The following is a 24506-nucleotide window of genomic DNA, read 5'->3' as shown; positions in this document are numbered from 1 at the left end:
ATTTTCATAGTCCTACCAATACCTGTCACTGTATCTTGTACACAAGATCATTGTTGAATGCCAGAAAGAGTAAACAACATAATAAACATTCAAGCATTCTCTAATATAACCTGGAAATGTGTATGTATGTGGGCACACACAATCACAGTGAACTCATAAACCAAACAGACTGAATGGAGAGTATGGAGTTACAAAAAGACTCTTCATTTTATCAGAAATATTTGCAGTAAGGTCCCCTTTAAAAATGAACTCTTGAGGTGCCTGGGTGACTCAGTTGCTTAAGCGACCGACTTTGGCTCAGGTCATGATCTAACGCTTCATGGGTTCAAGCCCCATGTTGGGCTCTGTGCTGACAGCTCAGAACCTGGAGCCTGCTTCAGATTCTGTGTCTCCCTCTCTCTCTGATCCCCCCCCCCACCTCCGCTTGTGCTCTTTCTCTCTCTGTTTCAGATTCTGTGTCTCCCTCTCTCTCTGACCCTCCCCTGCTTGTGCTCTCTCTCTCTCACTCTGAAAAATAAATAAACATTAAAAAATAATAAATACATAAAAATGAACTCTTATTGGGGCACCTGGGTGGCTCAGTCAGTTGAGTGTCTGACTTTATAACTCAGGTCATGATCTTGGCATCAGAGAGTTCAAGACCCGTGTTGGGCTCTGCACTGACAGCTCAGAGCCTGAAGCTTGCTTTGGATTCTGTCTCCCTTTCTCTCTGACCCTCCCCCACTCATGCTCTGTTCTCTGTTTCTTAAAAATGAATAAACATTAAAAAAAATTTTTTTTAAATGAACTCTTATTGAGTGTAAAATTATCTGACTTGGAAGTTTTTGTTACACGACTTTTCAGAATCAATTTATTACAAACCTAGATGTATTTTTGACTGGCAATAAGACTACCATGAAATCCAAGTAAGTCAAAAACTCAAAAAAAAAAAAACCCTCTAATTTAAAAAAAGAACTATTAGTAATTAAATATCCAAACATTTAAAAACTCTTGGAATTTGATTTTAGATCTCTACATTTTCTAAAAGAAGTGCTTTTGTCTTCCCCCAGTGTCTTGGTCTATCTTTTCTGCAAATCATTTTGCAAAATACTTTCTTCAAGCACTTCCTAATCAAATTACTTGTGGAAGGTTTAAAGAATATCATGCAACAAAGTTAAAATTTAGGAAGTTTTGTCATTATCAGCTACTATCAGAATGCTGAGTAGGACACTTGTTCAAAACATTCAAATACAACATGACACAGATCTGATTACCTATATGAAGTCTCTGTTAAGTTAAAGGTAAGCTATGTACAAAAATTGGGAATCAATGAATTCAAAATCCTAAGATAAGTATTTCTTCATTTTCGTATTAATATTAATAGCCACATAGCAGGTCTGCACAGTTCCAAAGGATAAAACTTAATTCACTCCTATGCCAACAATGTGTCACATGGAATTACTGAAACCAGTTTCTACAACTCTCTTTGCTTCTCTGAACTGCAGAAGGACAGTCTCTTATCACCTCCCAGCAATGCAATAACCATCCTTTAACTCATTGCTAAGCCTCCATGCTTGAAGTCTATGGCATGGGAAGTCTACGTTTTTTGAAGTCTACTTTGATACTTCCATAGTTAAACTACTTTGAATAGCACACAACAGTAACTTCCTTATCCTGAAGTCTAGATGAACACCTTTTCAGAGAAGTTTCTGAATTGTGTGCGACATAAAACTACCAACCACTTTCCTCTCAACTCTTAGAGGTAACCTCCACACAAAAATTAAAAAGCCAGAAAGTTAAGAGAAGCTTACCTTTTTTAGGTATTAAATGCTCTGAAACTAGTTAAAAAAAACAAAGAAATGGATTAAAAGGGGGCTCTCTAAAGTATTTGATTAAACACCAGGTGGTAACATCAATTTCAAGTCTGAATTCCATGCTGGTGAAGGAAAGAAGAATTTCAATTCAGTAAAGACTCTGTTCCACCAGCTTTGCAAAATTTCACGGCTCATCTGCATTCTCTTAAAGCTTCTTCATTGATGGCACTTGTTTAGAAAGGACCAAGAGCCACGTTTAATATAGAAATTCTTTAATTCTGTCTGTTTAGGATAGATGTATGTGGCTACTTATTCTAGCATCAAAGTAATTAGCGTTAAAGATCAAAGGCTACTTGCATGAATCCAGAATACAAACTTGTTTGGATTCTATGTCATGGAACCACAGAAAGAATCCAGTAAGTCAACTTTCACTGAATTTATTTATGCCTGTCATTTCCTTTAGGGCAAATTCATTTTACAGGCTGCTGGCAAAATAAGAGATTCAAAATTGGGTGGTTTTTATTGATTAACTCTTGAAGGAGCAGCCATCGAGCTGCAGCTAACCCAACCCTGTTGCCAGTTCAAAAAAGAACTTAATTAGTTCAAGCCAAAGGCATTTATAAAATCAACTGGCAGGAAAGAGAGATTAACTGCTATTATGATGTTGTTCCTGAAGCCAGGAACTAGAAAATTCAGATGAATTATGATAATTAGAATACCTCAAAAGAAGACAAAAGCTACAAGCTTTTTGTTCTTTACAAACCTTGCAACAAAGTTTTATATTTTTTTTTAATTTTCCACGTATCCCAAGAGGTTGGGCTACAACTGTTTTATTGTTAATACGAAGGAAATGCTGTGGGTTCAGAGAATGGCTGCATGTGTTCACAGAATTACAATATCTCAAGGATGGCAGGAGATTCCAAAGGCCATCTAATGCAACTACCTATCTAAGGAAAGTGATCCTTTTACCACCATATCCCTGCTAAGTAGCCAAAAGATGGAATATTTTCTACCTATTAAAGTAGCCCACTCCATCTTTCCATGACTCTCTTAGAAAGTTTGTACTCTGTGAAATAAGTCTGTTTCACTATTACTTCTACCTTGTTGTATCCCTAAAAGTCATGAAAAACAAATCCAACTCTTCTTTCATAAGAAATCCTTTAAGTATCTAAAGAGAGTGATTCTTTCTCCAGCTATCTCCATTACTTGAAATGTTCCTAATAGAAAATGCTATTGACGGAAAAAAAAAAAAGAAAGAAAGAAAGAAAATGCTATTGAGACCTATGTCTATGTTAGGCAAGCAAAAAAAAAAAAAAAAAAATTTATATGCATACTTAAAATTACTTTAATTTTTAAAAAAATAGCATTTAAAACTTAGAGTTATCTAAACGTACTATATACCAACTTAAAATTAGTAAGCTGACGCTCTAGCAGAGCAAAACCTTCCTTACAAATATATGTGTATGCTTACATTAAAACTCAGTAAATCCAGTCAGACACAAGACTGTTTTTACTACTATTTAAATAATTAATTGCCTCTAATTGTCCCTAATGTATGCCAGTGAAAGGCTCATATGAAAGGCTATGTGGTAACTAAAATCTGAAATAAATATTTAAAATACCTTTCTACAAAGTTTGGGGCTTTGTTTTGCAGTTTATGTGAAGAGCAGGATGCATTATCAATTCTTACATTATATAGATGATTACATTCCGTAACTTTGATAACTTTCAGCCAAAGTCAAACAAAAGAAAAAAAGTAAAACATTTTGAATCTTCCAACCAAAGTCCACAACTGAATTTTAAAGGTGTTTAGTCATCTGATTTCTGTAAGGTCCTGAGATGGACTGCATAATCTGCTTCAAGGTCTTCCCTGTCAATGTCAGAAGTTATTTATAACATTTCATACCTCCTTAGTTTATCTAGTAGTTCATTAAACCTTCAACTGAGTACTTGCCACAGACTGTTTTGAAAGGTTAACACCATCTAAATTATAAAATAAATCACGCTGACAAAATTATTAAACATTCACACACAATCACTTACCCAAGACTCATGGTATAAAACTGTTAGCAGATATATTGCATAATCGTAATTCTGTCTCTTCAAAGGGCACCTTTAAGAGAAAGAGAGGGAGGAAGCAAAAGTTTTGAAAACTCAGTACATACAATAATTTGCAAAATATACAAATACTAAACACAAAGGATAACTTATATTCAGGTATTCCCTATCTTTAGGGAATATCCTACCTTTAGGAAAATTCCGTTCTTAGAACAAAAATAGTCCGTGTTGGTGGTTACCTAAGGTTATTGAAAACTAGTGTTATTTTGATTTATTTTGTATGTATTTATTTTTATTTCTCTTTGCTTTCATCATTAATGGAGTTATTTGTATCTGGTAATAGTTTTACACTATTTTTACTATGATTGCGTCCAATCCAAGTACCCTTCCTAACATCAGGGCTGAGTCTGCAGGACAGCGTGAGCACATCTACAGAGTTCATTTTAAAAACAGAGATAGACTGATGACAGATGCTAATCTAAATGTTCATCTCAATTTCTCCAGAGCCAACTTTTAAAAAAATGACCTACACTAACCGATGTCATATTGCTGATGCCATATTTAAATTGGAATTAATAACCTAATATTAGGTAAATCTTCTACGTAAGTGTGAGAGGGCAAGTTTAGCTCTTAGATTAATAAAATAATATAGAACGGAAAATCATTACATCTAATTTTTTTTAAATATAAAACAAAACCATCCTATGACAAGTGACTTTAATGGTATTCTCTTATTGTATACTTAAGTTTAATAATCCTATAAACACTCGTTACCATAAAACATATAGACACACTGACACACTTGTTAACTTAGGGAAAAAAATTACCAGGTACTTATGGAATTTCAAAGAGTAACATTTTAAAGGTATTTTCAAGTTGCATAACCCCAAAACTCAACGTTATTTTACGTTTTCCAAAGACAGTAAAAAAAGACTATCACTGACATTGAAATCTATGCTTCCCCCATACGGTAACAATGTGGAACCAGGGCTCCCAAGGTCTGGCCAGCCCACACTGCTACCGTCACTTGTGCATGTCATGCTACTTCTTCCCACCACGAAGAAGCAGGATATAAAGCCTAACTGATATCGACACCTCAAAATGCTTTGAAACTGGAATAGGAAGTGAGAGAAGATATCTTTCCACTTGTTTTTCTCTAAAGGCAGGTCTTTAGATTTGGGCATACTTTAGAAACAGCCAAATATAAGACAGAAATTAAACAACCCTTTTGTGAAAACATACCAACAATCCTTCACCTCAGATGACCCTATGACCTAATTTATAAATTCGTATGAGGTAAACTTAATACTGCCTTTATGAAAGGAATTCGCTGAAATTCTGCTTATGTACAAGACTGCCTGGACAAATTAAATTTCCATATTTAATAATTTAAATTTCAAACTGTAAGATCTGTGGCTTTGTAATAAAAACCCGTTTAAGCCTAAATTAGCAAATCATACTTTTGTTTTCTTCTAACATCTCCACTGAGTCTTATACACATGGCTATATTAAAATCAAGATTGAAAAATAACAACGATAATTCAACAAGGCAGTTAGGCAAGCCGCTCCATGTACCGAAAGAGAATGGCAAGAGCAGGCTAGTGAAGACATTATACACGTGAATTAGACAACTTCTCTGACCTAATACATTAATACAAGTTGACATAAAAGGCTACCTTGATTTGCGGTGTCATTTCTTAAGAAAAGGACTGCTGGGGAACTGGAAGATAATAAACCCATCTGACCAATGTGCTGAACTCTTCTTTCTGTACCTGTCTGTCCTGATGGTAAGCACATCTGTGGTCTTGCAGTATCGCTCTCCCACAAGTTTAATAAGTTTCTTCTTTGCATGATCATCTAAATTCAGACTGGAAAGTTTAACCTTAAGAATACAAGAAAAAGTTATTTGAAAAAAGTTGTTTCATATACTTTGTTTAATGAAAAAAAAACCAGCAGCAAGATTATTTATATTAACATTAAACCAACCAAAAAGAAACATTCTCAACCCTGCATTCTTGTCTATACAGGTTAACAACTGCAGTATGAAGCATTATGCATTAAGAAGCCCAATCTTACTCATGGAAAAAAAAGAGAGGGGGAGTAAGCTGGAGTTCTTTGCAAGTCCTGGGCATTAGCACCTTTCCTGAAAGAACCCAATAACAAGACTCTTAAATAAATGAAATTACAGTTTATTACAGTTTATGATTAGCACTAACGGTATTAAACTCCATTAGTGTTAGTTAAGCTGGAATATAGGAATAAAGGGATAAAACAAAAGGGCTTTAAGATATTTCTACCATGTAATTATGAGACCTGTATCACTGCAACTAGTTTAGGGTCATCTACCTTAAAAAGTACAGATACCTCATGAAGGCTGGAATACAGCATTCAAGAGGATCAAGACATTTGAAATAATCCAGCTCAACATTTCTCAAAATGTTAATACTAGTCCCAGAAGCTGCTAAGAATTATTTCTTTAAAAAGGCTATTTCTGTTTAATACATTTGGGAAACGCTGAGTTAAACTGGGTTCTTTATAGAAGGATTTCTTAGAGGAGGTAACACACTAATGAGCATTTTGAAATTTCAAGATGAAAATTTCTCATATAATGATTCCCAAATTTATTTGACCTCTTATCTCATATCTCATATTCTGGTTTTCTTTTCTTTTTTCCTTCATATTCTACTTTTCAAGGGAGGACAGTTCATGGAATCAGTCTTCCTCAAAACACCTTTTGGGAAATGCTGGACTAAATGAACACACTTTTTAATTTGCAGAGAATTATGATATGGGCTGAAGATATCTAAGATATGAATAGTCTTGACACAGGAAGATAGGTTAGACACTAGAATACCGTTAAATGAGGTAAAACACAGACCGTTTTTCCACGGAGAGCATTAAGACTAAGAAAGAGCCATACTGTATGAAGAAGAAAAAAGCTAAATAGATTTTAAAATCACACCCACTTCTCTCTGGCTTCAATAACCCTGCACTTCCCTCAAGGCATCATAGCATAAGAGCTTATTTATTTTTCCATTTTTCCCACTAGGCGACAGCCTGGCACTTAAAAAGCATATAACGTGTATTTGCTGAAACAACACATAAATGAAAAAAAGAACACTTCGAATTTTTATTTGAACTACAGAAAATATAGAAAATAAATTTAAAAAACACACTTTTAAGGAACATATGCAGGAAAAACACTGACTATTAGGTATCAACCCAAGAGAATGGTTCTCTGGGCCTAGGCTGCTCTAATTACCACAGTTCCTGGGAAACAACATGTATCAACAACCAAGTTATCAGCTTGATGGATAAAATAAGAAATTTTATGATAATTCTGACTGTTAACAATAAGACTTACTTATAAGAAAATCATAAAATGAATCTACATTATAATTATGAAAATATTTGTACATACGCATGCATACAGATACAGTACAAGAAAGAAATGAATTGTCTTTGCATTAGGATAGTGAGAATGGAATCATTTTTTCCTTTTAAAAATCCCTTCAATGTTATCATGTTTAATAATAAATTTTAAAATTTACCATTTAAAAAATTTAAGTGTTCTAGCTTTTTACGTAAGAAGTAGTCAAAAACATGGCAACGCTGATTATTATAACTGCTTTAAAACGTATGTTCACATTAACATTTTAATGTTCAAAAAGTATTTTAGAGTTTATGCCAGAAACTCATCAGGATTTCAGAAAGCTCTGTGGTACACTCGCGCCACCTGCTAGCACTTAAAGGGATTGCAAAACTGCAGTCTTTAACCTGGACTAATACTGTCCGACACTGCAGCTGAGTGGCACTGTCATTCTTTTCCAAAATTCAAAAGAATCCCTGGACTTTTCTTTTTCAAGTTGCTACATTTTAAACAATCAATACTGTACTATTAACATTATCCAAAAGCCATGTTGACATTTCAAATCATAGGAGATGATGGTTATATGTATTTTCAAATGCCCATATTTAAGAGCTACCTAAATTGAGAAATATCTAATTGTGTAAAATACCTTCTCTATTTACATATTTACAAGTATAGTGCAGTTAAAGAACTCTGGTAATACACAGAGGACAAGAATTGGGTTTGATTTCTAGATTTGCTACTTACTTGCTAAGTGAACTTAAATCATTTGTTCTTACTATTTCTTCATTTACAAAATAGAAAGGACTCAGAAGAATTTTGCCAGGAAATAAATGAGAATAAATAGAAAAAAAAGCACTATTAAAGTTAAGTCCTACACAAATATTAAGTTTTTTAAAATTCTGAACTATTTTTATGACTATCAAGAAAAATGATACCATCTTTCTCTGAATTTAAAAATGTATCTCTCTATATATAACACTTTGTAATATCTGATTACCTTCACAATATTGCTTTACATCATGCTGGAATGCACATGCTTTAGTCCCACTGTTTGAGCTACTTTCACCCTAGACTACATGACACCATTCAGGACATCACCACTGAGTTTCAACAGTCAGTGGGTAGGCAGAAAAGAGTTCACAAGGGCAAACATCGAGTCAGGGAAAAGGAATACAAGGAAGTGACAAAGGTATCACATGGCAGCATAAGGACAAAAAGGAGACAAGAGGATGGTACCTGATATCATAAGTGGTATCCTGTGTATACTTCAAATAAAGCGATAAGATTATTTTTATGTAAAATATATTATGCAAACTTAGAACCAGTAGGGAATTGGATGTTTATTCTGGTACGGAAGACTAAGGCCCACAAAAGGTAAAGCAAAATGTAGGTTTCCTGACAGAGTTCAACAACAGTTGGCTGTTACTGTTATCATCATTAATAAAAAGAAGCAACATTTACTAAGTTATTAAAAATGTATCAGATATTATTACTCCCTAGGTACTTTTTAAAAAATTTTATTTTTAGGTAATCTCTACATCCAATGTGGGGTTCGAGCACACAACCCCAAGATCAAGAGTCACATGCTCTCCCATCTGGGCCAGCCTAGGTACTTTCTATTAACTAGCAGAATGATGTCAGCCGAGCAGAATTTTAAGGTTTTTTTTTTCTCCCTTTTGTTTATATAGATTTTCTAAAATTTATACAGTAAACATGCTATTTTGCCCTTTGTGACTTTAAATATTTTCAATCTAAATATATAAATATATTGCTCTACATCTAAACTGTTCTATGGAATAAAAAAAGGCTGACAAGCTTCATGAATTTACTTTATAAAGATGGCACAATCCGGATACTAAAACCCAGCAAAGAAAGAAAATTACAAATCAAACACTGATGCATCCCTGAAAAATTTCTAGAAATTAGAGTTTGTCTATTTGTTACCTATAGTGTCAAATGGTTGCAGAGACTGTCAACATATTTTTGTAGTAAACTTGGAGTATTATGATTTAAAATACAGATTACAAGGAATATAAAACTAATTTTTTGAGGTCCTGGAAGGCATCTTAAAAAAGTGGGCAGTCATCCTCCAGAACAGATGATTCAAAAGTACATTAGTCAGGGCTCCCCAGAAAAATAGCTGATTCCAGGACAAGGATAGGGAATACATAAGATAAGCCTGGAGCATTTTGTGGTGCCAAAAAATAAAAAGTATTCAAGAAACAAATGATGGGGCATGGCAAAGTAACAGAGCAGCCAGCCGGAAGAGCTACCAATGGCCAAAGCTGGAACAATCTGAGCATCAAAATATATAATGTATTATTGGATCATAACCCAAATGCTAAAATAAGTATTCCTGATATAAATAAATGACCGAATAAATAAATAAATGAATGAATGAGAACGGACAAATCTCCTACATAGAAGAATTACAAACAACTTATGTGCTATTTCTCCCTCGAGGTGAAGCATAACTATCAATCCCAGAAGTGTGGGCTATGCATAGAAAAAACAAGCTATAGATATTTAGAAAGGGGAATTAAAACCACTGTTGTTTATCATTTATTTCCTGAGAAATAATTAGGCTATACTTTGAACATCAAAAAGAACAATGATCTTACTTGATCAAAAGTTACTGAATGTACCCACCTACAGATTCCCTGTTCAAGGGAACAGCAAAACAACAACAATAAAAAAAAACTTCACAATGGGGATGGCTTGCTGGCTCAGTCAGTAGAGCATGTGACTCTTGACCTCGGGGTTGTGAGTTCAAGTCTCACATTGGGTATAAAGATTACTAAAAAAAGAAAAAAGCCAAAACAAACAAACAAAAAACCCCAAAAAATTTTGCAACGGAATGATCAGGTTGCTAGCCTTTAAAACAAGTGGTCAGTCTCAGCATACTGAGAATGAGGCAACCAGACTTTACATGCCTGCTCATGTAACACAGTATAAAATACATAACACCATCTATCAATTACTGTTAAAAATACTTCACTGTAATCAGTTCCTTAAATCTAACTTCCAGTTCATAAGAAATACAGAAGGTAAAGAAATAAGGTAAATGACATCAGGAACATTCAGACAAATTCAGAAAGTAGGAAAGGAAACACTATATGACAAAATATCTGTCTTTTAATTTTTTAAATGGTTGCCTTTAACTTTTTTTTTGTTTATTTTTTGAGAAAGTACAAGCAGGGGAGGGGCAGAGAGCAGAGGACAAAGGATCTGAAGCAGGTTTTGTGCTGACAACAGCGATGTGGGGCTTGAACCCACAAACTGCAAGATCATGACTGGAGCCAAAGTGGATGCTCAACTGACTGAGCCAACCAGGTGCCTCCAAAATATCTGTCTTTTTAATAAGTCATTGTCATGAGAGGGCAGGTGGGGATAGGAGTAGTGAGGTCCTAGGCTGTTCTAGATTTAAAAAGATTTAAGTGACATTATAAACAATCAAACAAGAAAAAGACAAATTACTCAATTAAAGAACGGGCAAAGGATTTGAACAGACATTTCTTCAAAAAGATATACTAACGGTCAATGTGTACATGAAAAGATGCTCCACATCATTAGTCATTAGGAAAATGTAAACCCAAACCACAATGAGCTATGCTTCCTGCCCATTAGAAAGATCACCAATAGCAATCATGGATGAGGATGTGGAGAAACTGGAACCCTCAAACACTGCTGGTGAAACTGTAACATTGTGCAGCCACTTTGGAAAGCAGCTTGGCAGTTCCTCAAAATGTTAAACATGTCATTACCATATGACCTAGCAATTCATTCCTAGGTATATGCCCAAGAGAACTGAAAACACAAGTCCATACAAAAACCTGTACATGAACATTCACAGCAGCATTATTCATAATGGCAAAAAAATGGAAACCCAAATGTTTACCAACTAATGGATGGGTAAATAAAATAGGTTATTGTCCGTAAAATATTTGGCTATAAAAATGAATGAAGAACTGATACATGCTACAACAGATGAACACTGAAAAAATTATACTAAGGAAAAGAATACATGTTGTATGATTCATTCATATGAAATGTCAAAAATAGGCAAATCCAGACACAAAACACAGATTAGTAGTTCACAGGGGCTTGGGGATGGTTAAGAGAAGGAAGAAAGGGGAGTGACCGATAATGAATACGGAGTTTCTTTTTATGGTGATAAAAATTTCTGGAGTGAGGCAGTGGTGATGGCTGTATAACTCTGTGAAAATACTAAAAACCACTGAATTGTACATTTAAGAGGATGAATTTTATAGTATGTGAATTATATCTCAATAAAGCTGGTACTAAAAAGAAAAAATAAGTATACAAGTAATCAATACAACATCAAAATGGTCAAATGACGAAAAAAAAAGCAATTTGCAAAGTAATAAATTCTCACTCTCATTAGAATTCAAATATATACAAATTTTAAAAATGAGATATATATATTTACTATTAAATGGCTAGGTAATAATAATATCTAGGTTGGTGAAGGTCCAAGAAAATAGGCTTTCTCACAGTCTGCTTGTTTTTTGTGTTTTGTGTGTGTGTGTGTGTGTGTGTGTGTGTGTGTGTGTGTTTACATTTCCTGCAGGGATTTTACAATGTATAATTAAAAAAAAAATTTACTATATATATATCAAAAAACTTCAAAGGATCTACATCCTTTGACCTGACAGTTCTCCTTTCAGGAAGTTATCCCAGGAACATAGTTAGGAATATACACAAATACTAATCTCTAAGGATAGTCATTACATTATTCTAATAAAGAATATTGTGAGAAAGTCTAAATATCCCATAATATGGATAACTTAAATATGGTAGATCTACGTTACTGAATAATTCGTTTGTACCTCCCACTTCAGTTTCAGGAAAAGGACTATGTCTGAATTGATCAACATTGTACCCCCAGCCTCAAACACTTTCTCGGCACAAAACAGATCTTGATTTACATGTTATTCTATGCAGCAATTAAAAATAAAGACAAGGGTACCTGGGTGGCTCAGTCTGTTAAGCATCACACACTCAGCTCAGATCATGAGCTGTGAGTTCAAGCCCCGTGTTGGGCTCTGTGCTGACAGCTCAGAGCCTGGAGCCTGCTTCAGATTCTGTGTCTGCATCTCTCGCTCTCTCTCTGCCTTTCCCTGCTGCACGCTCTCTTTCAAAAATAAACATTAAAAAAATTTTTTTTTTTGGGGCGCCTGGGTGGCTCAGTCGGTTGAGCGGCCGACTTCGGCTCAGGTCATGAGCTCGCCGTCCGTGAGTTCAAGCCCCGTGTGGGGCTCTGTGCTGACAGCTCAGAGCCTGGAGCCTGTTTCAGATTCTGTGTCTCCCTCTCTCTGACCCTCCCCCATTCATGCTCTGTCTCTCTCTGTCTCAAAAATAAATAAACGTTAAAAAAAAAAAAAATTTTTTTTAAAAAGTGATACTTTTTATGGTGACAGATGGGAACTATACTTATCATAGTGAGTATTTTGTAATGTATATAATTGTCATTAGGCTGTATACCTAAAACTAATACAATAATGTAATGTCAAATATACTCCAATAAAAAAAATTTAAAAATGTTTAAAAACTCTGGAAAAATTTTAATCCATATTGCTAAATACAAAAGAACAGAGGGGTGCCTGGGTGGCTCAGTTGGTTAAGCATCTGACTTCAGCTCAGGTCATGATCTCAAGGTTCGTGAGTTTGAGCTCCAGGTTGGGCTCTGGGCTGACAGCTGCTCAGAGCCTGGAGCATGCATGCTTCAGATTCTGTGTCTCCCTTTCTCTCTGACCCTTCCCCACTCATGCTCTTTCTCTCAAAAATAAATAAACATTAAAAAAAAAAAACCAGATAACTAATCAAAATAATATCATCCTATTAACACACATAAAGGTTGACTGTATATATACTAAAATGAATTCCAATAGTTAATGGTGGTTATCTGTAAGTGGTAGAATTATAGGCAATTTTATAACACTATAAAACACTTGCATATTTTCCAAATCTTCTATGATAAATATGTACCAGTTTTCAATCACACATACAAAATGCTACTTTGCAATGATGTATTATAATAATTCTTATTTTTAAAAAAATATTTCTTACCCTTAAAGTTACTACTCGTGCTTTGGGGTTTCTAATAGATGGTCCTGCCGAAACATAATCAGCTGTGTCAATTTCAATGGGAAAATGCTTCTCACATTTCTCATCACTGTCTAGTGCAGCTGGCCACTCAGTGCAGAAATCTGAGAATTAAAAAAATTATCTCAAGTAAAGTTTTGCAAGTAACTTCTCATTACAATGTATGCTACCAGACAAAATCAAATTATTGAGGGAGAGGACTCTCTGGTTACACAGAATGAAAGAACAGATTGTCTTCTGCACTTTACAAACACATCATCATTCCTCATCCCTTTTCTTCTTAGACAAACCCTAATTAGGGAATGTAATCAAAGGAATGATTTAGATAGTTCAGGTCTGGTAGGGAGCAGTAAGTTTGGTTAAAAAAGAACTATGACTTTATGTAAGTTTATTATAGCTTTGCCAATGCCTCCTATGGGACAGTTTAATTCCTCCTCACTAACTAAAAGCAAAGAGTTCACAGTGCTCAGAGCGTTATTGTTTTTGAGTGATTAGTAATTAGTAGTTACTAGTTAGTAATTACTAGTTAGTAATTCATTCACAAATGAAAGTTACTAAGGGTCAACTGAAGGCAACTGAAAGAAGCTCTGAAAAAGCTCTTAGAAGAAACTGAGATATGGTCTATATTCTTTCAGAAACTGAGTTGAATAGGGCCTCAAACTGAAACAGGTACAAATGCCTAAGACATTCTTAGATAGATCCTTAACGGTAATTCATGCTTCTTCTATGTGCCTTCTGTGCCAATGGGGCTAAATGGAAAGAGGAAGAGACTTGTCCTCATATTCAGGCAAGATGGCTAGCCTAGAGGAGAGGTGGGACTGGCTCTAGAACGGGGCTACAAAATAAAGTTCCAAGCACTGTGAACAAGAACACCACACCATCTATCTCCATGGCACAGAGGCATACACTCATGCCTCAAATGTAGGGATGGGGACTTAAAAGGAAAAGAGCTCACAGTCTCCTGCAGCTATCCGTATCAAGGGACTCTGTAAGTAGATAGCTGATTTCATTTTGCCCTATTCCTATAAAGTTAGTGTGGTAGAGGGCTCTCAGCTTGAGATGAAAACTTCAGACACCATCAGGTTCCTTTCAATGGAAATTTCACTCATTTTTTTTTAAGTTTATTTATTCTAAGTGACAGAGTATGTAAGGAGGGAAGGGTAGAGAAAGGGAGAGAGAATCCAAAGTAGGCTCTGTGCTGCCAAGCACTGAGCCCAACACGGGGCTCGATCCCACAAACTGTGAGATCATGAGCTGAGCCAAAATCAAGAGTCAGATGCTTAACCAACTGAGCCACCCAGGAGCCCCAAACAACCTCATTCTAAGAATATCTCGAAGTAATCAGTTTCTGAGGTCAAACACATTAGACCTCATGGTCTGTGCTTTCTCCAAAAAGCACAACTGTAGGAAAGGCTGGTCACAATCACAGGGACACATGGGAACTCTTCCATATGATGATTTAAGGGACAGTAAAAAGTACTTTGTCAATAACATTTCCCAGAGTTAACAATTTTCTTATAGCAGGTACTATATTTAGCTCCCATTTAGGCTTTAATAGCAGTCAGCAAAATGTCACTGTGGGTTACAGAGACTCTCCAAGCTCTGCAACTAAATATATGTTAGCAAATTAAGTATAGCTCACACCATTCCCTAAACACCCTACTTAAGAGAGCAATACTGAGACACTTTGAGGGGAAAGAAGTATCTCTGCAATTAAAAGCATTCTGACATTTAAATAACATGAAAAGAACATGATTACTGAAGTTAAATTTCATTCCCATCATGGACTCATTCCAACATTCTGCACTGTAAGATGCAACACTGCCAAGCACTTTATAAGAGACTAGTTTGGAGAATTTTATGAGTTCTTGGGTTTGTACTGAGTCCTTTATTTTTTATAACTTTGAATAAGACATTTCAATAACCAAATGATAATTACAACTTTTAAATTACCGGATTATATGTCTAAAAAACATAGCCAACTGGAAAGTACATAATAGACCCCTATTCATCTGATAGGTAGAGCAATAGACTAGACTTCGGAAGACCTTGGTTTTTACTTAGCTTCTGCCACTGATTATTAAAAGTTTTGGTAAATTACCTAAGTTTCCTGTGCTTCAGATTTTCCACTTGCAAGTCAGATACAAAATCTGAACTGACCTACTTTGAAAGAAAATTGAGAAGAAATACTTAAAAAGCTTTTGAGTTATTTGGAAGATACAACCTAAATCTAGAAGCTGGCAAAAATGTAAAGACAAAATTAAATAAAGATTAAAGTACCTAAATACTTAAAATACAATGCTACTCTTCTGAATGTGCTTATGAAAGTCTTTAAGAATTATGAAGTATTTTAGAAATACTTCATTAAAAATCAGTTTCTAGATTAGAAATTCACATTTAAAAATGTTTAAAAAGGAGAAAAATGAGTTTTATCACAGTGTAATATATGCCTTAACTGGCCTTACAAAGGATCAAAAAGTGATATATGCCTTGTCCCAAACAGAGCACAAATTTGGAAAAGTAATCAGTATCACTCTATCACCAGGCACTAATGAAAATAGAAACATACAATCTAGGATAGAAATGTACCCTAATATCCCAAAAGAGAAGACCACATAAATGAAAGGACACAGGAGAGATTTTTCTTCCCTCACTTCAAGAGTAAAGCCATTATTCCTACTTCTTAAGACTTCTTTATCTCTTCTTACTTTTTTGAATAAAAGGCCCTTCCAAAAGCTCCAATTTCATCATAACCATGATCGTTATACTATTTCTCCTTCCAGCATTATCAGGCTGCCTGTGAGGAGTTTTTAGATTTCATTTTTGTTCCTGAAAGTCTTAACAAGTGTATTGAGTATTTATACATCTCCTTTTTAATGAGCATGAATTTAAGATTCATCTGAAGGTATGAACACTTGAATTAAACTACACAACCAATCACTAACAGCTATAAACCTAAAACAATTCAAATGTGCTTATTCTGTATGTAGTCCAATGCAAACTACATCAGAAATTAAATCAGAATATGTATACATTATGAAAACATGCATAAAACTATGAAAAAAATTTTTTTTGCCTTTACCTCCATGCATGTGGGAAGGAGAGTGAGTGAAATCTATTTCAATCTAGGAATCAATAAATATTGTTCAAATTATTGTTCAAATAAATTTAGAACTGGAGATATAACCATGTTCTAGTGATTACCTCTATCTTATGTATATATATACAAAATATGCATATGCTACTGTATTATATAACCATATATATGTAATAAAGAGAATATATAATGAACATTATGTAGAGAGAATATGCAGAAAAATAAGTAAATACGCTCTCAGCAAGTAATTACCAGATCTAAACAATGATTAAAAGAGAACACTTCTGAAATGAGGGCCCAGATGGGAAAGAAGAAATATAAGACTATTGCTCTTTATCATCAGCTTTTCTACTACTTGATGTTACCACATCTATATATCACTTACTAAGTTCTTACTCCGCAAAGTATCTGATTACTGACTCCACTGACTCAGCATCCTTCTACATTATCTTCAGTTTGGATTACATTGATTCGTATCCATTGGCAACACTGTAATATTTTCTTCAGTCTTTGCATGTATGCACTGCCTATAATGCAACAGTAAGTCCCTAACCTATTTGAGCAAGAACTATGATTTCTGGTTCTATTTATAGACACTTGTAGAGCGGTGGAAGGGGAGGGGAGGGGAGGGGAGGGGAGGGGAGGGGAGGGAAGAAAAAAGAAAAGGAAGGAAGGAAGAAAGGAAGGAAGGAAGGAAGGAAGGAAGGAAGGAAGGAAGGAAGGAAGGAAGGAAATGGAGGAAGGAAGGAAGAAATTTGCAGATTTGACGTCTTCACTGAAAACTTGAAAATTTTTGTAAAAAAAGGAAAAATTAGCAATGACTCAGAATATAAGGCTATTTAGTATATTAAAAAATGAGATTTTCTTCCATCTTTATTGAGATATAAGCGACATAAAACATTGTTTAAGATATATAATGTGTTGATTAGATACACCTATATATATTGCAAAATAATTACAATCGTAACACTAGCTAATACCTGTATCATGTAATTATCATTTTTGTTCTAAGAATATTTAAGATCTACTCTCCTAGCAACTTTTCATTATATAATACAGTATTAATAACTATAATCACTATTTTGTACATCATTAGATCCCCAGAACTTACCATAAAACCAGAAGTTTGTATTCTTTCACCAATGTCTCCCTTTTATCCCCCACCTCTCAGTCCCTACAATTTCTGAGTTCAGCTTTTTCAGATTTCATATGTAAGTAAAATCATACACTAACTGTCTTTGTCTTATTTCATTTAGCATAATGCCTTCAAGGTCCATCTATGTTGTCACAAACAGCAGAAGTCCTTCCTTCACAATTAAATACTATTACACACACACCACTTCTTTATCCAATCAACAACTTAGGGTGTTTCCATTTCTTGGCTGTTGTAAATAATGCTGCAGCAAACATGGGAGTGCGGATAGCTCTTCAACACCATGTTTTCATTTCTTTTGATATTTACCCAGAAGTGTGATTGCTGGATCACATGGTAGTTCTAATTTTAATTTTTAAAGCAAACTCCATACTGTACTCCATAGAGGCTGTACCAATTTACATTCCTAATCAACAGTACAAAAGGGTTTCCCTTTTCTCCACATCCTCACCAACACTTGTTATCTCTTGCCTTCTTGATGACAGCCATTTCTAGCAGGTGAAAGGTAGCTCCTAGTGGTTGTGATTTGCATTTCCGTCATTAGTGATGCTGAACATCTTTTCCTGTGCCCACTGATGATGTGTAGGTCTTTCTTGGAAAAATGTCTATTCAAGTCCTCTGCCCATTTTTTAATCAAATTATTTGGGCTATTTTGGTGTTATGTAAGTTCTTTATATATTTTGGACATTAACCTTTCATCAGATATATCATTTGTAAACACCTTCTCCCATTCAGTAAGGCTGCCTTTTCAATTTGTTGAGGTTTCCTTCATTGAGCAAAAAGCTTTTTATTTTGGTGGTCTCAACAGTTTATTTTAACTTTATTTCCCTTCTTGAGGAGACCTATTGAGAAACATATTGCTAAGGTCAATGTCCAAGACACAATTGCCTATGTTTTCTTTAAGGAATTTTATGGTTTCAGGTCTACATTTACATCTTTAACCCATTCTGAGTTAATTTTTGTGTATGGCATAAGAAAGTGGTCCAGTTTCATTCTTCTGCATGTAGTTGTCTAGTCTTCCCAGCACCATTTATTGAGGAGACTGTCTTTTCCCCATTGCATAATTCTTGCCTCCAGATGAACTGACCACATAATATAAGCATGGGCTTATTTCTGGGCTATCTTGTTCCATTGATCTATGTGTCTATTTTTGTGTCAATATCATACTGTATTGATTACTACAGCTTATAGTATATCTTGAAATCTTGAGACTGTGATACCTCCAGCTTTGGTGTTTCTCAAGATTGCTTTGGTTAGTCAGGGCCTTTTGTGGTTCCATACAAATTTTAGGATTCTTTGTTCTACCTCTTGAAAAATGTTGTTGGTATTTTGATAGGTATTATATTGAATCTGTAGTTTCTTTTGGGTAGTATGGACATTTTAACAATATTAATTCTTCAAATCCACTGCTTACATTTTTAATTGGATTGTCTGGTTTATTTTGCTATTGAATTATAGAAGTTCTTTATTTTGGGGGGATATAAACCTCTGACCTGAGGTTTGCAAATATTTTCTCCCATTCTGTAGGCTGCCTTTATATTTTGTCAAAGGTTTTCTTCACTGTGCAGTAGCTTTTTAGTTTGATATAGTCCCACTTGTTTTTACTTTTGTCTTTGCTATTGGTATCGAATCCAAAAATTATTGAAGACCCATGTCAAGCAGCTTACTGCCTATGTTTCTTCCCATTTTGTTTTGTTAATGGGATACATATTTTTGAGTATGATTGAACCATCCTTGCATCCCTGAAATAAATCCCACTTGGTCAGACACAATCCTTTTAATGTACTGTCGAATTTGGTTTGGTAATATTTTGGTGAGGATTTTTCTATGTTAATCAAGGATATTGGCCTATGATACTTCTCTTGTAGTATCCTTGTCTTCTTTTGGTTATCAGGGTAATGTTGGCCTCATAAAATGAATTTGGAAGTGTTCCCTCCTCTTCTTTTTTTTTGGAAGAACTTGAGAAGTACTGGTATTACCTCTTTAAATGATTAGAATTCACCAGTAAAGCCACCTAATCCTGGACTTTTTTTTTGTTGTTTTTTTTTTTTTTTCTTTAATGTTTTTATTTATTTGAGAGAGTGCATGAGCACAGGGAAAGGGCCACAAGAGAGGGAGAGACAGAATCCCAAGAAGGCTCCATACTGTCAGTACAGAGCCTGACATGGGGCTCAATCAATTTCACGAACTATGAGACCATGACCTGAGCCAAAATCAGAGTTGGACATTTAACAGACTGAGTCACCCAGGTGCCCCATGTTGGGAGGTTCTTGATCACCGATTCAATCTCCTTACTAGTAATTAGTCTGTTCACATTTCCTCTTTCTTCATGATTCAGTCTTGGTAGATTGTATGTTTCTAGAAATTTATCTATTTCTTCTAGGTTGTCAAATTAGTTGGCAAGTAATTGTTCACAGTAGTCCTTATGATCCTTTATGTTTCTGAGATATCAATTGTAATGTCTCCTTTCATTTGCAATTTATTTGAGTCCTCTTTTTTCTTGGTGTGTCTAGTTAAAGGTTTGTGTATGTTGTTTATCTCTTCAAAACACCAGCTCTTAGTTTCACTGATCTTTTTTCTTCCCTTTTTAGTCTGTACTACGATTCTAATCTTTAGTCCCTTCTTTCTACTACCTTTGGGCTTAGATCTTTTTCTGGTTCCTTGAGGTATATATTAGGTTGTTTATTTGGGACCTCTCTTTCTATCTTAATGCATGCTATCAGCTTCTGTTTTAGAAATGCTTTTGTTACATCCCGTAAGTTTGGGTATGTTCTGTTTCCATTTTCATTTGTCTCAAGATTTTTAAAATTTTTCTTTTGATTTCTTCTTTGAACCAACGGTTGTTTAGGGGCATGTTGTTCAATTTCCATATATTTGTGAATTTTCCAGTTTTCTTCTTGTTATAGATTTCCAGTTTTATTCCAGGGTAGTCAGAGAAGATGCCTAATGTGACTTCAATATTTTAAAATTTGTTACAACTTGTCTTGTGGCCTACCACGTGATCTATCCTGGAGAATGTTTCCTGTGTGCTTGAGAAGAATGTGTGTATTCTGCTTCTGTTGGATCAAATTCTGTAAACGTCTGTTAAACACATCTGGTCTAATACATAGTTTACATCCAGTGTTTCTTTACTGATTTTCTGTCTGGATGACCTATCTATTGTTGAAAGTGGTGTATTGGAATCCTCTACTGTTGTACTGCTATCTGTTTCTCCCTTCAGTTCTGTTAATACTTGCTTTATATATTTAGGTGCTACTATTTTAGGTGCATAAACATTTACGGATGTTGTATTCTCTTGATAAACTGACTCTTTTATCATTAGAAATGAGATTATTTTATTCAAAGTCAGTATTAACTTCATATACTAAAACAACCACTTACCTTTAAGAGCTTCACAGTGCTTTTTAATTGCTACAGGTGTCAAATGCAAAAAATTGGGGATCTAAAAGTGGAGAAATTTAAAGGATAAATTAGCCTAATGTCTCAAAAACATAAAGACAATTTTTTCCTAATGTTAAATCCTAAGTCCAACAAACTTTGTAATAAATAAAATCTAGTTTTTATAATATTAATTATATTTCACATGTGTCATAAATTTAGGAAACAAATTCCTTGAAATATAGATTCATGATGTATCTTATGATGATGATAGTGGGAAAAAATAAATGCTGTTTTTATAGTACTCTTCCTGCCATAATCTATAGATCTACATATTTTCCTTATAAAATTGAAAGGATTTAAGGACACACATTATTGTTTAATCATCCTAATTCCCCTGGAATACACAGCATGGTGCTATATTTTCCACTTGGTACTTAACAGACATTTTATAAACGGAATAAATGAAGCTAGCAAGTCTTTACAGTAAATGAAATATGGTATACATTTATGATGATATATATTAGGAGCTCATTCACAGGGCCAGTGGAAATTTAGGAAAGACCAAAGATATGAATCCTTCAAATAAATAATTAAGATTTCCTACCCTATTTCTTGAATAATGTTACGCATCTGAAGAGAAAATTTAGTTTTAAAGAAACTCATTTGGACAGAAAATTTGAACAAGTAGAAATTTACTCCAAATATTATGCTTGGAATCTTGAGCGCTGATCAGAAATGTTTATTTTAATTAAGAGAAAATAGACACTGAAAATGGAAATTATGGGGTAGGTGACTTTATTTTCTATACCTCTATTGTTTAAAAATGAAAATATAGTCTCTCAAAATCATAGAAGTATAAAAATAGCTAATATGTCCATAGAATTTATATTGGCACTGCTTCATGTACTCTGCATATATTAGCTTGGTTACTAAGCTTACCCAATAGCACCCCCTAGGAATACATCACATCACTGGACTAATAATATATATCGTTGATTCTTTTTTATAACTATAGTCCATTTATTTATTTTGAGAGAGCGCACACACATGCATGCATGCTAAAGAGACAGCAGGGGAGAGGCAGAGAGAGAGACAGAGACAATCTCAAGCAGGCTCTGTGGGGCTCAAATTCACAAATCGTGAGGTTATGACCTGAGCAGAAATCAAGAGTCAGATACTTAACCAACTAAGCTACCCAGACATCCCTATATAGTTGATTCTTAAAAAGGATGGCATACATTAAATGTTTGGATTTTTATGTTTATTAAAATATCATTCACAACCATTAGCATTATTACAGATATATTCCTAGCTTCTCTCACCTAGTGGTATTTTCCAAAGGCCTTTTCTTTAAACTAAGTTCTTTTCTTTCACTTGAAGAAAAGATTAGTTTCCTCAATGTCTGTTTTCTTACATGTCTTATAACATTCACATTTCCAAGTTTCATTAACTCATCTCTACCAGGAGACAACTCCTCCATTGTACCATCTCATTTTTTTATCATCACCTTTCAGCAAAATTTTTTTTTTGTTTTTCAAGATTCTCATATATATGCTAAATGAAATAGGCCAGAAAAAGACAAATACCATATGATTTCACTTATATGTGGAATCTAAAGAACAAAACAAAAAGCAGAAACAGACCCATAAATACAGAGAACTGATGGTTGCCAGAAGGAAGGGGCATGGAAGGATAAGAGAAACAGGTGAAGGGGGGTGGGGAAGACAGGCTTCCACTATGGAATAAGTAAGTCATAGGGCTAAAGAGCACAGAAATATACTCAACAGTATTTTAACAGTGTTGTATGGTAACAGATGGCAGCTACAGTTGTGGTAAGCACAGTGTAACACACAGATTGTGGAATCACTATGTTGTACACCTGAGACTAATGTAACATGGCGTGTCAACTATACTTCACTTAAAAACAAAAAAAAAAGAAGAAAAAGAGTCTCATATAGTGGAAAACACAGTTCACCAATGACTACTGTATATAACAGGAACCATCTAAGATATGCATTCTCAGGCTAAGCATATTCATATTTTCTTTAAAAAAGCTTACAGTTCATAAATCATTATAGATGCTACCAACTGAAGCATTTAATATGATGTATTTTGCTTCAAGAAATAAAGAAGTTTAAGGACTATAACAATATTAAATAATATTTTACCTTTCTGGATAGAAAAGTTTTAAAATCTCTCTCTTAAAAGATTTCAGGGGTGCCTGGGTGGCTCAGTCGGTTAAGTGTCCAACTTTGGCTCAGGTCACAATCTCATGGTCTGTGAGTTTGAGCCCTGCGTCGGGCTCTGTGCTGACAGCTCAGAGCCTAGAGCCTGCTTCAGATTCTGTGTCTCCCTCTCTCTTTGCTCCTCCCCCACTTGCGCCCTGTCTCTCTCTCAAAATAATAAACATTAAAAAAAAAAAAAAGTAGATTTCAGACCCCAGTTCTCATTCTCAAATTAGGTTATTTCACTTTCCTTAGTTCCACTTGAAAGATACAAAACGAAAAAGATATAATAGAGAAGAAAAAGCCAAAAGGGAAGCCATTGGACCAATTAATTATATTCTTAAATGCCTAGGATTCTTTGAATCTTCTTTACCATGGATAATCAGAATATATCATCCATTATAAACTGAAAAAAAAATTCAACTAAAATACAATAAGCTGCTACATACTGAACCTTGAAGTACAAGGCAGGGTAGGCACGGGAAGAGGATCAGCATTTATTTAGATATAAAAGCCAATAAAACAGTAACTTATCTTACCTTTAAAAGTTCTAGATTTCCCTCCTTTGCCATGGGCACCCCCCTTTTTACTGGATAACCCATTCGAACAGGAAGAGGTACAGCAGAGGGTTTAAATGGTGCTGCAACAGGATAAACACTGGGCCAGTCCAGGTCAACAGTCATTTTCTCTGTCCTAGGAGGTAATGCCTAAGGAATATAAAATAGTTAAGTATTTTAAATATGAACATGATCTTTAATCTCAGAGCAAAAAAACTGAAATCAAGAGAAACATAAGCAGAATAGCAACCTTCATAAAATCTGACCTTGCACAAAGCTGCCGCTATTCAAATGTAAAAACACCAAACCTATCTAATATTTTTGTTTTGTTTCTGCAAACCCTCTGGGAAGGATCCCCTTGAATAGCACACATGTCCTTTACTAAAAATTATTTCTATGGATTTACTCAGACTTTTAGCAAACTTTTTACATTTTGTTTGTGAAAGAGTAACAATGTATTTTGAAATACAGATCTTCCTCAACTTACAATGGGTTAATGTCCTGATAAACCCATCCTAAGTTGAAAATACTGTAAGTCAAAAATGCATCAATACACCTGACATACTGAGCAAGCTTAGTGTAGCCTCCTTTAAATGTGCTCAGAACACTTAAGCCTACATTTGGGTAAAATCACCTAACACAAAGCCTATTTGATAATAAAGTGTTGAATATGTCATATAACATATTGAATACTATACTGCAAGTGAAAAAAAAGAATGGTTATATGGGTACAGAATAGTTGT

The 24506-nt window shown here is 34.6% G+C and overlaps 1 protein-coding gene across 3 annotated transcripts in view; it reads right to left on the bottom strand.

The window, feature by feature from the left end:
- The window catches only part of MRPS35 (mitochondrial ribosomal protein S35), a 46055-nt gene that overhangs the window by 16253 nt on the left and 5296 nt on the right, over nt 1-24506 (bottom strand). For all 3 annotated transcript variants that reach the window (XM_043561668.1, XM_043561669.1, XM_043561670.1), the window contains 5 exons: nt 23746-23913; nt 20982-21042; nt 13315-13454; nt 5624-5733; nt 3837-3906 (listed from right to left, as the gene is read on the bottom strand). In XM_043561668.1, coding sequence (XP_043417603.1) covers nt 3837-3906; nt 5624-5733; nt 13315-13454; nt 20982-21042; nt 23746-23913 — 549 coding nt within the window. The remainder of the gene's footprint in view (nt 1-3836; nt 3907-5623; nt 5734-13314; nt 13455-20981; nt 21043-23745; nt 23914-24506) is intronic.

The sequence above is a fragment of the Prionailurus bengalensis genome, chromosome B4 (genome assembly GCF_016509475.1).
Source record: "Prionailurus bengalensis isolate Pbe53 chromosome B4, Fcat_Pben_1.1_paternal_pri, whole genome shotgun sequence".
Classification (NCBI taxonomy): Eukaryota; Metazoa; Chordata; class Mammalia; order Carnivora; family Felidae; genus Prionailurus; species Prionailurus bengalensis.
The sequence above is the reverse complement of the archived record's forward strand: the minus strand, read 5'-3'. Positions and strand labels throughout refer to the sequence as shown.